The 13,825-nt window shown below is 43.3% G+C and overlaps 1 protein-coding gene across 6 annotated transcripts in view; it reads right to left on the bottom strand.

Moving 5' to 3' along the window:
* PAICS (phosphoribosylaminoimidazole carboxylase and phosphoribosylaminoimidazolesuccinocarboxamide synthase) overlaps positions 1-13,825 on the bottom strand; it is a 1,039,115-nt gene that overhangs the window by 245,090 nt on the left and 780,200 nt on the right. For all 6 annotated transcript variants that reach the window (XM_044062488.1, XM_044062489.1, XM_044062490.1 and 3 more), the window contains one exon: positions 7,551-7,731. In XM_044062488.1, the coding sequence (XP_043918423.1) occupies positions 7,551-7,731 (181 nt within the window). The remainder of the gene's footprint in view (positions 1-7,550; positions 7,732-13,825) is intronic.

Below are 13,825 nucleotides of genomic sequence, written 5' to 3'. Positions count from 1 at the left end.
CATTTGCTGCAGGGGCAGAGGGGAAGGCCATTTCAAAGCAAACCATTTCTAAGTGGATAGGCCATTGCATTCATTTCTGCTATAAGCACCATGGAAAACCTTCCCCACAGGGGATAAGACCCCATTCCACCAGGGCTGCATCTACTTCTACAGCCTCTCAGAGGTGTTCCTACCAGGGACATCCTAGAAGCTGCTACCTGGAGTTCTGTACATACCTTCACCAAGCATTATTAGACAATTTTTTCTAAATCCAGAGCTGGTTTTGCCATTGCAATCTTGCAAGGCCTAATAGCTGGTCCTAACGCTCTCTAACTGCCTCCTCCCTTCCTTAGCTTTGGGAACCTACCCAAATGTAATGACCAACAGTGAAAGACGAAGAACATAGTACAGTTGTGTACACTTTAAATGTAGAGGTTAGAATGTATACACTCAACATAAATGTAGAGGTTAGAATGTATTCACGGTTGCAGCCCTGGTTACCCTCCCTCCAGCCCCCTGACTTCTATTGGCTATACCTTTCTTCTTGTTTACTGTATTTAAGCTTTCTGGTGCATTTGCTTTTTGTTGGAGGTGTAACCTTGTATACAGTTGCTTCCCATTATGGGGGCACCCATCTAGGGCAAGAAAAACTGATGTAATGGCGTTGGCTGCATGCTTTATACCCCTGACTACCTGACATCATGGAAGATGAGACAGCAACAGACACAGGACCCCAAGACTTTGATAATCAGGCCGACTGAGGACTACCTGCAAGCAGATAAACCAAATGTAATGACTGCAACAGTGAATACACTAACATCTGCATTTATGCTAAGTGAACACACCTGTACTTTATCCTTAGCAAGGGAGACTTATTTTTTGTTTGTAATTAGCTTTGGAGGACTTGGCAAGATCACCAATTTGTTTAAGACAGAGAAGGATTTCTTCATCTGCTGAGCCAGTTCCCTCTTGTTCTTGGACATTAGTTTCTTTTGCTTACTGTATAGCCTTGTTTATACTAGGGGTCCAACCAGGGTGGCTTTTTTTGGCAAGACGATTTTAAATTTGATCAGGTACAGCAAAATTCTATACAACTGCTTAAGTGGTTATACAGGACATTCGTCTGCATCTCTGCAAAGGAGTCAATGTTATTTATATTTGGGGGGGGTGCTTTGAAACTTTTTAGACCACTTAGTAGGAAGTAATTTGTCTTAGAAAAATTCAAGCATTTTTGAACTTGATAGGGCATCTAGTCTTATATCGGATGAGACTGACAGTCAGATGTTACCAGGGAGGATGTCATGGGGGGGGGATGGAATTGCTCTCCCATGTTAGCAAGTACTACTGCCCAGGACATTTCAGCCTCTTGTGTAGGTGCTGACTAGCTGTTCCATATGCACTGATAAAGTCTAAGAATCTCCGAGCCAGTATGTTTTTGGTCATGTACATTTGCCAGTCAATGGTAGGATAATTAAAAATCACCCATGCGTAAAGTGTTTGATGACTCCAGTTAAGTCCAGGTATGCTTTTCCAGTTTCATGGTGGGGGACACATAGCTAGCTATGATGTGGTAGGGGGCCTTGTCCATAATTATATATGCAGTACCGCAAGAGTCACACTGTTTGACCAGTCCCCTAGGTGTACTTCTCCTTAAAGATTGTTACTACACCTCCCTTTGGTTCTTTTGCTGTCAGTTTGTGGCCTGAACATATGGAAGGCATTGTAGTCCTGCACAGTTGGGGTGCTTCCATGCCTTTGAACCATGTCTTGGTGACTGCACAGACATCAGCATCTTCCAATGTGAGCAGTGCTGCCAGGGCGTGCAGTTTCTTGTTTAGACTCTTGGCATTAAGCAGCAGTGGCTGGATTTTAATGTTGGGAAGTTGGTTGTTTTGACACTGCCTAGAAAAGGCACATGCATTTGCCACTATCCAAAAGCAGACAATCTCTGTCAAAGCAGTGTGGCCTGTCAACTATGTCTTCCTAGGCACACAGATATCTAATCTTCTGGACTGACACCAGAAGCTAAGGCAACTGTTAGTCAATTTTTTTCTTTGTGTTGGGGAATCCTCTTTGGAGAGGGTAGAATGCTGTTGAAGGCTAGGCTTATAGCTGCCTGCGACACAATCTGCGAGCTAAGTCAAGTCTGTCTTTTCATGTAGTCCATTAAGGTATGTCTCAAGTCATTGACCTCCACATGAACCATGACCGTCATACTGGTAATTGTGGTAGAGTGCAGGTGCTTGACAGATCCTGGCACCTGACAAGCAGTTAACCATAACCTGCTACTTATCCTACCTGGTGAGGGGAACATAATGTCTCTCACAATGGAGAGATCTATGACCAATACCTTATGGGCCTATTTGTTGAGGCACTGGGGTGTGTGTGTGTGCAGGTTTTTTGCACTGCTGTATATGTAAGTGGTTTCCGTTTGGGAGGCCTCTGATCTTTTAAGTTACAAGTGAGTACCTCCACATATGTGGGAGTGCGTGTCGTGTCCTTATTTAGTGCGGGAAGTGTGCCTGCACTGACAACCAGTTTCCTGTCTGGCATTCAATCTGTCCTTCACCGAGTCCAGTTTCACAGTATAACTACATCTCTCGCATAAAGTATTTGCTTGTTTCAAGAGTAAGTGGTTGTCTGACATAAGACAATTGCTACATTGCCTCAGGATGCCCAAAAATATGATGGGAAACTGCCCACCCATGAAGGCAGGCTCTTACTGCACGTTTTATTAGGTAAGGGAATAGGTTAATTTGACAGGACTTTTGCTGCTAGCACAAAGACTGCAAGCAGGACCTATACTTTGTGTAGGCTAAGGATGATCAATAAGGCAATGGCTGCATAGAGCGCAACAGAGTTGCTCCTAGAGCAGCAGCAAAGCTTGGAAGGGTTTCACCGACAGCAGTTTAAGGAAGAAGTGTGCTTCTAGGCTTTTGCATCTACACAAGGGCACTACCAACTGCTGCACAAAGAGCAGCACCGCACCAATGTGAGGCTTAAATACAAGCAAAGGGAAACAAGTTTAAGCTACCAGTCAGAAAAGCATACAATAAGCCTTCCACCAGCAATCCCAAACTCGGGTTAGAGCAGCACACTTCTGCCACAAGGGTGCAGAAAAACACCACCTTAATACAGAACAGCTGGTTTGGAGCTCAAGTGTAAGATGACCACACAAACTACCCACAACTAATAATGCAATACAGTACAAATACCTAAAGCAGCAGACTTTTTTTGAAACTGCTAAAGTACAGTCACAGTATAGAAGAGAAGGTAAACACTTACTGACACTAAATGAATAATCTCAGTATTCCCAATGTAAAAGCACAGTAAAGGAGTGTTCAGAGTGAAATGCTACCAAAAACTTTATGCCAATGTACTTTAAAACGGCTTACAAAAAAGTGTGATTATTCAATAAAAGTCTTCACTTCGTATAAATGAACCAAGAGACACAACTGTGCATCATTTATCAAGGCACACAATGAGATAGGATTAATAAGCCCTCCAGCCAATAAAACGACATGCAAAAATATCAAGTGCTTCCTCAACCTAAAAAGACCAGGCTACCTTCCCAGTGCACCAGATGGAAAATCCATGGACCTATTTAGGTAAAGAGTGCTTGCTGAGGTGTAAAAATACATTTTATCCAACAGCTAAGCTAGATAATGCATTCAGAGCAAGTAAATCAGTACAACAGACTGAGAAACTAAAATGCACATCTTCAATGTAAGCACAGATAATAGCAAATAATTCAACAGTAGTGTAGAAAGGGAGGCGCTTATCAAGCTCAGGAGGTGGGCAGTTTAAAATCACCAGGTTTAAAAAAACAGATCGGTGAAGGGGAAGGTGGCTGGAAACTCTAGTAAAGAAATCACCAGAAGTGCTTTAGTTGACCCAGGCTTGAAATACTTTCAAAAAAAATTTGCCACTATTTCTGCATTGTGTAATCGGCAGCCCCCCCCCTCCCATTTTCTACATGGGGTCAGGGAACAGTGTCAACTGACACCATCTCTCTAATCAATGCCACACTCCTGCCTTCGTAGACCCTCCTGCCTGACTGTAGCAGATCTTTCATAAAATCCATCCACCTCTTTACTGGACTTCCCCATCTCCTCTTTTCTTCCTGTCTGTCCCAAATCATCACCAGATTGTCTTTGCTTTTCTGCACGTGTCCAAACCACCATAATCTCTTCTCTCTGACCTTTTCTGCAACTGGAGCTACTTTGTCTATTTTTATGCCCTTATTTCTTTACCTGTCCCACAGTGTGCATCCTATTACCCTTCTCAGGCACTTTATTTAAATGGGTCTATATATTTGAAGATCAAATGTTTAGGTGATCAAACACCTAAACATCGATCTAATATCGAATCTGAAAACAGCAAACATCCCAGGGAAACATCCTTTGGCCACTAAAACAAAAAAAAAAAAAAACTTTACATTCAAAGTAAGTGGGGGGCTTTGCCCCCACACCCCCTAACTATATACACCAACTCCCAAGATCGCTCTACAGTACAGGAAACTGTAAAATCCAGCGAACAACCAAGGGAAATCTTTCCCTGCATTAAAGCAGCCATTCGCCATTTTTTGCTTTCGATATTAGAAGATTGATGTTTAGCTGTTTGCTCACCTAAACATCCAATCTAATACAGACCCCGTTTCAATCACCTCTAGCTTCCTCATCTGCTCTGCCTTTACTGCCCAGGTTTCTGTACCATACATTATTGGTTGCACCACTGTCGTGTACACTTTACTTTTCAGCTTCTTTGGCATTCTTCTGTCAGACTACACCAGAGACTATGCCAGTTGGCTGCAGCCCCTTCGATTCTAGCTTTGACGTCTTCAAACCTCCTTTCTACTCCACCACCCCTCCCAAATATTTGAAGCTGTTTACCTGATCAGCTATTTCCCTTCTCTCTCAATTGTCAGCTTATTCATATTTCCTCAATTTGCTGCCATCACCAGTCTTCTCTACTTAGGTTCATCTCAAGTGCCTTCAATTTTGCATTCCATTCTCCTATCCTTTGCTGAAGTTCTTGCTCAGTCTGCATATAACGCCACATTGTCTGCATACAGCAATTTTGTTGATCGGTCCCCTCTGACCTATTTGCTAATGTAGTCCATCACCAGTATGTTCAGCAGTGGGCTTAGAGGCAAACCCTTCCCACTGGGAAGCCCCTCTAAGAGGCTGAACACTGTTCGTACTAGAGTCAGTGTGTCCTTGTACATAGCCTGCACTAATTCTACAAAGTTTCTGGGGTTTTGAACCAAAGTACTGCCCAAATCAGCTTTTTTGGGACCTCATATGCTTTCCCCAAGTCTAGGAATGCCCAGTTGGACACTCTACTCTTATCTAGCTTCTCAGCCACCTGTCACATGACAAACATCGATCACTTGTGCTACATCCTGATCTAAATCCAAATTGCACATCTCCCCTCTTACATTCTACTGCTCTGAGTATCCATTTATCAATCATGCTCTCCAGAACTTTCAATGTGACAGGAGCCCGATGCCTCTACTCCCACAATTGCAAAGAGTGCCACACTGCGTTTATGAAAATAACCCTCATAAGAAAGCACAGTTGTGTACACTTACCATCAATGCAGATGTTACAATGTATTCACAATTGAAGTCATCACATTTGGGTTATCTGCTTGCAGTAGCCCTCAGTCGGCAACATTGAAACACAAACATCTGGAAATATGTTGCTTCCTAACTTGAGTTAATATACTGCATTGCCTGACACTGAAAATAATTGTCTCAAAGTTGTTCCTAAAGTGCAAGTTCAGTCCGTGCTGTTAATGTTAATCTACTTTTTACTTATATGCACTCTCTCTGTTAAAAGCAAGTACTGCAATCTGAGCTGTGAGCACCATGTTCTACTGAGGCATCCATAATATCCTTGCTCAAGACCAGTTATGCAAATAAGAGAAAGTGGCCAGTCTGACAATCCAATGGAGAATTAGAATAGGCCTCAAATGCAATCTTCCTCTGTCAAAACTACAGCATCACATCTACGTAAGTGAACATAACTGTGTTCAAACCCTTTGCACTGCAATACCCTCTACTCTTCCAGTAAGCAACAGTACTGCAACAACATGGGTCTATATTACATCCTCTAAGAGGCATTCCATCAAATGCCTCTTCGACACGCAAACAAAAGCACAAACTGCTGAACGTTCACATCTGCACTTTCTATGGGAAAGAAATCGCTTGCCCTCAAAACAAACACACATCACTACAAAGTGGGGGGGGGACTTTGCCCCCCCCCCAACTAAACATACCAACTCAGAGATTGCACTACAGTGGGGAAAATAGCAAACAGGGATGGCCAAGCGATTTCTTTCCCAGGGAAAGAAATCACTTATGTGAACATTCTGCATTTTCTGCTGTCACTATTTAAGTGTCGAAGAGGCATTCGATGGAACTTCTGAGGATATAGACCCCAACAACATACTCACAGTTTTCCAGCTCAGTAACCAAGTCCAAATCATACCCACATTTTTCCAATTCTCATGGGGCTTGTTTTCATAAACACAGGGTACACAATACTTTGAGACCATCCTCCACTACTAGTGAAAATGTTGAGCTTTCAATATGAATTTACTCAGTGTCAAACTGCACAAGCAATATCAAGATGCACACAACAGATTGTGTGCAACTTTAACCAAGGCATACAGTCATCAAATTCAAATACTGCTGAAAAGCTGTCAAAGTAGCTACTGCAGTAAAAATAACCTACAAAATGAACAAGTTCCAAAGGAAATAACTGCAGACTTGAATGCGTGTAATGTTATCATAGGGACCAGGATTATGTACTTAACTCTGCCAGGCTGTGTACTTGCAGCAGCCCTCTTTAGGTGTGTGCAGGAGTGCATAACACATGGAACAAAGTAAACCCTCACCTAAGGGGACACTTATCACGCGCTACTGTAAGGGACCAAAACAAACAACAACAAAAAAAAAAAACACAGGCTACCCGGATGGCCACACCATAAACCACTAGCAACATTAAGGGAAATGGAAAAATATCTACAAGTACTACCATGGAGGTGAAGAGAGACAGTAGGCAGGGAAGTGGGAAAAGCCTAAATGCAAAAAAAATAAATCAGAAACAGCTAACTTGGACTGAATCAGTCTGGTATTACAAGACTGACCAGACAAGAAGCAACTGGATCAAGAAACTTTGTACTCCAATGGCAAGGAATTGCCAGCAGTGCTTTAGCTGATGCAGACTAGATAAAAAAAAAACTTGCTACTTCACTTCTGCATTGTGAAACATTTAGCAGTCCTTTCCCCCCATTTCATACATGGGGCTGGGGAATCATGTTAACTGTCACAGTTGGAAAACATGCAGTTGGTACTACCATGTGCAGTCCATTTTTTATTTCATGGCTGCTTAGGGGCGCAATGACTATGCAAACAATTAAATCGGCAATAAAATGCTTCAGAAGAATATCTTTACTAGTTACTTCTAAATGCTCACAATAACCAACTCAACCTACAAAAGTTAAACATTAACACACATTTTAAAGCAACTGACATATTAACTAAGACAGGGATGCATATTTACCTTCATATTTTGCTTTAATCCGTAGAGTTTCATCTGGACCTTTGTGAGCAGAAGTGACTCTTAACTCGCATGGAATACCATAGCTGGCACATGATTTCTTGATTTTCTCACAATGGGCAAGATCAGATGTTGAGCCCATAAGTACAACTACTCTACCAGACTCCATTGGTTCCAACAATAACTGAAACAAAAGACCATTTCCTTTAATGTATTCATTAGTAAAATTAATACAAACCAGTGCATGAACAAGGACAAACTATTGGAAATTGTTGCACACAAGTTTCATAACTTTATGAAATCACAAGCATAACTCAAACATATTAGCGTAACTTAAAATATACTAGGAACAGTTTCTTTACAGTGAAGTCTTCTATGCAGACAGAATAGTTGTGTAAAATCTTACCATAACCATACAAGTCCTTCTCTTCCATGCTGCAGTATTTTAGTGTGGGATTCCCTGCTTCAGGAGATCTGAACATTGGTTCATATACAAAAGCTCAAGCCTGATTGCTGTAGGTGTGTGGGACATCAAACATAGGGCCATAAACCAGGGACCTTAAAATGGGACATCTGCACGCACAGACCTCAAAATTTAAAGCTCAGTTGGGCAGTCAAAAATAGGCAGCCAAAAATATGTCCACAAGAGGTGCAAGGTGCCATATGGTGGCTAGTCTGACCGTAGTCTAGTGGGTGCTCCAGGGTGTCCTTTAGACAGGTCAATAGGGGGAAAAAAAAAAAAAAAAAAAAAGGCTAGGTGAGGGGAGGAATACTGCAACATGGAAGAGGACATCCATGGTTATGGTAAGATTTTACACAACTATTCTATTTCCTTCTATTCCTATGTTGCAGTATTCTTAGTATGGGAGAGTGCCACAGCTTAGTTAGAAGGAAGGGTAGAGGTAGCAGATTCCAGAAAACCCTGCAGGATTGCCCTAGCAAACCCTGCCTTGGCTCTGGAGACGTGGTCCAATTTACAGTCTGGTGAAAAAGTGTGTATGGTGGACCAGGTTGCTGCTTCTACAATGGAGGCAGTGTCCAGACCTTTGAGGAAGGCTTTGGAGGACATCACGGCCCTGGTAGAATGAGCTCTTACTCCTTGGCCTAGGTCCTTGCCATGGTGGGAGCAGCAGAAGCAAAATATTTTCTTATCCAGCAGGAAATGGTTTGGAGACTGCTTTGCCCAGGACTCTGGGATGGAAGAATAACAAAGAGTTGGTTAGATTTTCTGATGGACTGATGCCTGTGAACATCCAGGGAACGCAGTATCCTCACTGTTATTAGTAGGAGAGGGGAAGGAGGTAGGTGAATGGACTGATTTAGGGACAGTTCATTTACCACCTTTGGCATGAAAGGGTTAGTGCGCAGAGTTATCCTGTCCTTGTGGAAGATGGTGTAGCATGGACAGACCATAAGAGCTTGTACCAGACACCCTTCTAACAGAGGTAAGGGCCACCAGCAGAACAGTCTTCCATGTGCATATTTGGATTGTTGCGGAACTGGCTGGCTCGAAAGGAGGCAGTGAGTTTTTCCAGGATGAAGTTTAGGTCCCAAAGTGGTGGGAAGGGTTTTCTTGGTCGTCTGAAGTAAAGACCCTTTCAGGAATAATTTAACATCCAGCCTGGCTAGTAGAGGGGGGTTCTAGTGGCAAGCAGGCAGAGATGGCAGATAGGAAAGGCCAGCCCTGATCAGTTCACACACAAGGACTAGAGGGGTACCTGCTTGAACGGGATCCCTGTGCCTATGTAGACACCACATGGAGAATTTTTCCCACTTTGACATGTAGGACCTCCTTGTAGTAGGTTTCCTGGCGTCCCTCAGGACAGAAAGCACACCCTCAGAGTAGTGGCGTCTGAAAGGGATTAAAAGTTTACCTAAAGTGTTAGACCCAACGTCTGTAGGTGAGGATGAATTCGTGATCCCTTCTGTTGTGTAAGTAGGTCCACCTTGTGGGGTAACTTGTGGTGACTGCCCTTGACTAATGAGTAATAGGGGGGGGGGAGACAAGTGCTGCCTTAGCCAATAGGGAGTCACCAGCAAGATTTTGGGTTTGTCTCTCCTGATCTTCAGGATGACTTTGAATGAAAGGGAAGGGTGGAAATGCATACAGAAACAGTCCCTTCCATGGAATGCTGAAGGCATCTACCCTCCAAGCCAATGGAGAGTATTCCTTGGTGCAGAATTTCTCGAGTTGTCTGTTCTGGGGAGGCAAACAAATCTACCCAAAATGTTCCCCATCAGTGGACAGCGTCCAGAAAAATGTCCCTGTTCAGCATCCACTCGTGCCGTAGAGAAGATGTTCTGTTGAGAACATCTGCTTGTTGGTTGTCCTGGGAAGGGATGTATGTAGCCTGCAGGGATAGGTTTCTGGAGGCAAGGTCCCAAATTCAGATCGTTATCCGGCAAAGGCAGTAGGACTCGGTCCCTCCCTGTGACAATTTGAAGGGGACCTGGTTGCAGGACTGGGAGAAAAGCTTTCAGGGCCAGGACTGCTGTCATTTCCCTCACATTGATGCGTTTCTTTTGGAGGGCAGGATGCCATGTCTCCTGTACAATGAAGCCATTCAAGTAAGCCCCCCAACCTAGGTCTGATGCATCTGTATGCATGTGCTGGGTGGGGGTTGAAGTGGAAGGCCTGGGTTCATTATTATTTGTTGGTTCTGCCTTGAGGCAGGGCAGGAGTGCAAGTTGAAAGGGTTGTTTGTGTTGGGACCACACAATCTTCAAGTACCACTGGAGTTTTCACATATGCATTCTGGCCAAAGGCAGCATAGGGATGGTGGCTGCCATTAGCCCCAGGACCCGCCAGAATGGTCTTGCAGTTATTTGTTCATAGGTTGATACTAGGCTATCTGCCCTAGGGCATTTATAAGCCTAGCCAGAGTGTTTGGCTTTCACCACCCTTTCAGATTAGTTGACTGTGCCTTTGTCTAGTAGGGACACAGAAGAGATCCCAGGGGTAAACCTACGATCTCCCATCCACTCGTCAATATTTCTCTTGAAAAGGGTCATTGAGGGGTCTGCCTAACATGGATTGGGATTTTGTTCGAGTGAGGGGAGCCTCTGGGATATGAATCTGTCTCTCCAGCATGTCCTACTTATTTCTGTGCTGAGGTTTAAGTCCCTGGAGCACGTAGCTCTAAGGGATTTGGATTTCCTGAGGTGGAGCATGTCCATTAATTCTTGGTTGGACATGGCTTTATAAGTCAGGCACAGATCGCCTCCGAGTAGGCAGTAAGCAACTGAGTAGAGCTGGAGTTTTAGCCTAACTACATAGGGCATCTGTTTCGAGTCCCATGATCCTCTTGGTGAGGTACTTTTGGGGTCTTTCCAGTTGCTGCAGGTGTCTGGTAAGGTGAATCCCAAATGGGGCATTTTGTTGACTCTGTTAGGTCTTTGAAGTGGGTAGAAAGGGACAGAACTTTGTCCTGAGGGAGGAATGTCTGCATCATGTCCTTTCTGATCCTGCAGCCCAGAAAGATTTTGTCCTGCCGAGGGGTTAAGGATGATTTTGGGATGTTGACAGTGAACCCCAGTCTCTGAAATGGAGAATTGCAGATGGTTTTGTAGTGTGCCCTCTCTAGAATGAGGAGATCATCTATGTAGGGATAAATATGGACAACTTTGGTTCTGCAAAAGGCTACAGCTGGAGCTAGGCATTTTATAAATATCCTGGGAGCGGTACATAAATCAAAGGGGCAAGGCTGCAAGTTGATAGTGTGAATAGGGCCCAGTAAAATGCAAATATATTTTCTGTGGGAGGGTTTTATGGGGATATGGAGATAGGCTTCCTTCAAGTAGAGTGTGGCCATATAGGCCTGTGCTGGCAATAGTGGAAGAAGGGGTTTTGTAGGGATAACATCCTGAATGATGGAAATTTTAGAAACAGGTTTAGAAAGGACAGATCCAGTATTGGCCTCCAAGGGCCATCTTTTTTTGGGTATCAGAAATTACCTTGAGTAAAAGCTTTTTCCTTCCTGCCTGGAGAAACAAGTTCTATAGTTCCTAGGTTTAGAAGGTCCTGTAAGGCCTGAAAAATAAGGTGTAGTTGATTATTGGCTGGGAATGGAATGCCCCCTGTCAAGGGTTTTTCTTAGAGAGAGAGAAAAGGACAGTCTTGCACTACTGCCAGACGGATAAGGGTAGGTGGGCAAGGCAGTCGCACATTACTGGAGCCATTTCTGTCATGAAAGGGCAGTCTCTGCATAGGTTGTGAGGCCGCAGGTCTAGAGGTGGTTTGCCCCCTAATTCCTCTCTTGTGCCTGGAAGAGTACGGGACAGCAGAGGAGAGTGTCCTCCTGACAAAGGTAGTCTTAGCGGGGTAATTCTTGTAGTATTTAGGAATAGGTGAAACCAGCAGGTGCTTGATGTCTTTAAGCGCTTTACTTTTCTCCTGAAGGTTTTTAAAGAGGTCTGCAGATTGTTTGCCAAACAGGAGGTTGTGGCATAGAAGGGCATCTAGGATTTTTGACTTGCAATCTGCTGGTTGGGGCTGAAGGTGTAGCAGAGTATCTGCGGAGCACTGATACAGAAGCTGCAGACCTTGCAGAGGCCTCTGCTGTATCATAACTATGATTTAAGTATATTTTCTGCACTTTTTGTGGTTTTATAATTTGGACTGTGATTCCTCATATCTAGCTCTGTTGAAACGGTCTTTGTGAGTCTCTGAAGCTCTGCAGTAGTTAGGCTGCTTTGAAATTCCTTTAAGTGTTAATTAGCTTGGGGGGTTTCTGGTAACATTAAAATCTGTGTTGGTTACATTTCCTGATAATCATTTTAAATAGAGTTGCTGGCTACTGATATTTGTCTGCATACATCAACTGGACATAAGCTGATTTAAGTATATTTTATTCACTTTTTGTGGTTTTATACTGCGATTCCTCATATCTAGCTCTGTTGAAACAGTCTTCCCCACCCCCCCTCCCTGTTCTTGATTGTAGTTTAAATTTGGTGGCTTTTGCAGCGCCCGCCTCACTGTAGATTTGATCTAGGACACTCCCCCAGTCCCATCTATTTACCGCATTCTACCTAACAAACCCTTTCTGCACTTGCTTTTAGTCCTTTTTAATTTAATTACATTTTTTCAAACTGTGCGTGGACTAATATTGCTACATACTCAAGTGTGCCAGCTTGCACTGCATGCCAATTGTTTTTACTACTGTTTTTGCTACTTTTCTGAAAAAAAAAATCTGCTTTTACTGTATTTGTGTTTCTTCTTACTTTATTTTGCTTTTGCGTCATCTTAAAAGTACTCAGTTGTATTTATTACTTCTTGGTGTAACTCATTCTAAGCCGTTTAGTTTAAGCACTTGGGCTTCAGACCAGTTTTACATTAAGAAGGTTTGTGGTCTGCACTTTAGTGGCAGGACAGGTAGCTTACATCCTTCCAAGTTGGGAACTGCTGATTGAGGGTTCAGTGTCAGTTATTCTAAAAGTGTATTAATTCTGGTTTAAGCACTTGGGCTTCAGGCCAGTTATTTTACATTAAAATGGTTCGTGGTCTGCACTCTTGTGGGAGGAGAGGCTGGACTCTGCCCTTCTGAGCTGGTAATTTCTGGTCAAAGGCTTATAGCGTCTGCATGTTTCAACTGTTTCTTACTGAAATTGGTACACCTTGTTTGCTGTAGCATAGACTAGATCCAGGCCTGCTGAATCTAGCTCTGTTTGTATGCTTGTTGTTAGTTTGCTTGTTATTTCCCTGAAACGCCAATACCACCTAAAACGCGGCTTTTCAGCGCTTCTGTGGATCCCTAGTGATATCTGCATTGCTTACTGTACTCATTTCCTTGTTTCACTTAAAAGAAAGTTACTGTTTGTCGTTTTTGCATTCAAGTTACCTGTAACGCATTAAGTTACCTGGCACTTGCTCATTAAAGGCACTTGCTCACTAAAGCAATTATACAAGTCAGCATTAAAAAATTAAAAGCACTACACTCTCACAAAGTCCTCTTGAGTACCTTGTTCCCCACTGGCCCTTTTTTTTCAATTATAAAGGAATTCCCAATACTATTCTAGCATGTCCAAAGGTCAGTTGTCAATCTTCTCTGGTCCAGCTGGTGAATCTGGGAATCTTGAGGCAATGTTACAACTGCCTCATGTACACAGACAACCCTCTCCTCCTCCCAACAAATTCCAACACATGTGAGAGATGCATCCATATAGCCAAACTGGAGGCTAAGCTCTCTCAACTCAGTACTGGCGTAACCAGTCAGGAGGAAAAGGAAACCACACTCACTACAATTCCAGTCTCACATAGACCTACCACGACAGCAAACCAA

The sequence above is a fragment of the Protopterus annectens genome, chromosome 2.part1, assembly GCF_019279795.1.
Source record: "Protopterus annectens isolate FY-2018-M chromosome 2.part1, PAN1.0, whole genome shotgun sequence".
Classification (NCBI taxonomy): domain Eukaryota; kingdom Metazoa; phylum Chordata; order Ceratodontiformes; family Protopteridae; genus Protopterus; species Protopterus annectens.
Note: the sequence above shows the minus strand (reverse complement) of the source record. Positions and strands in the feature narration are given on the sequence as shown.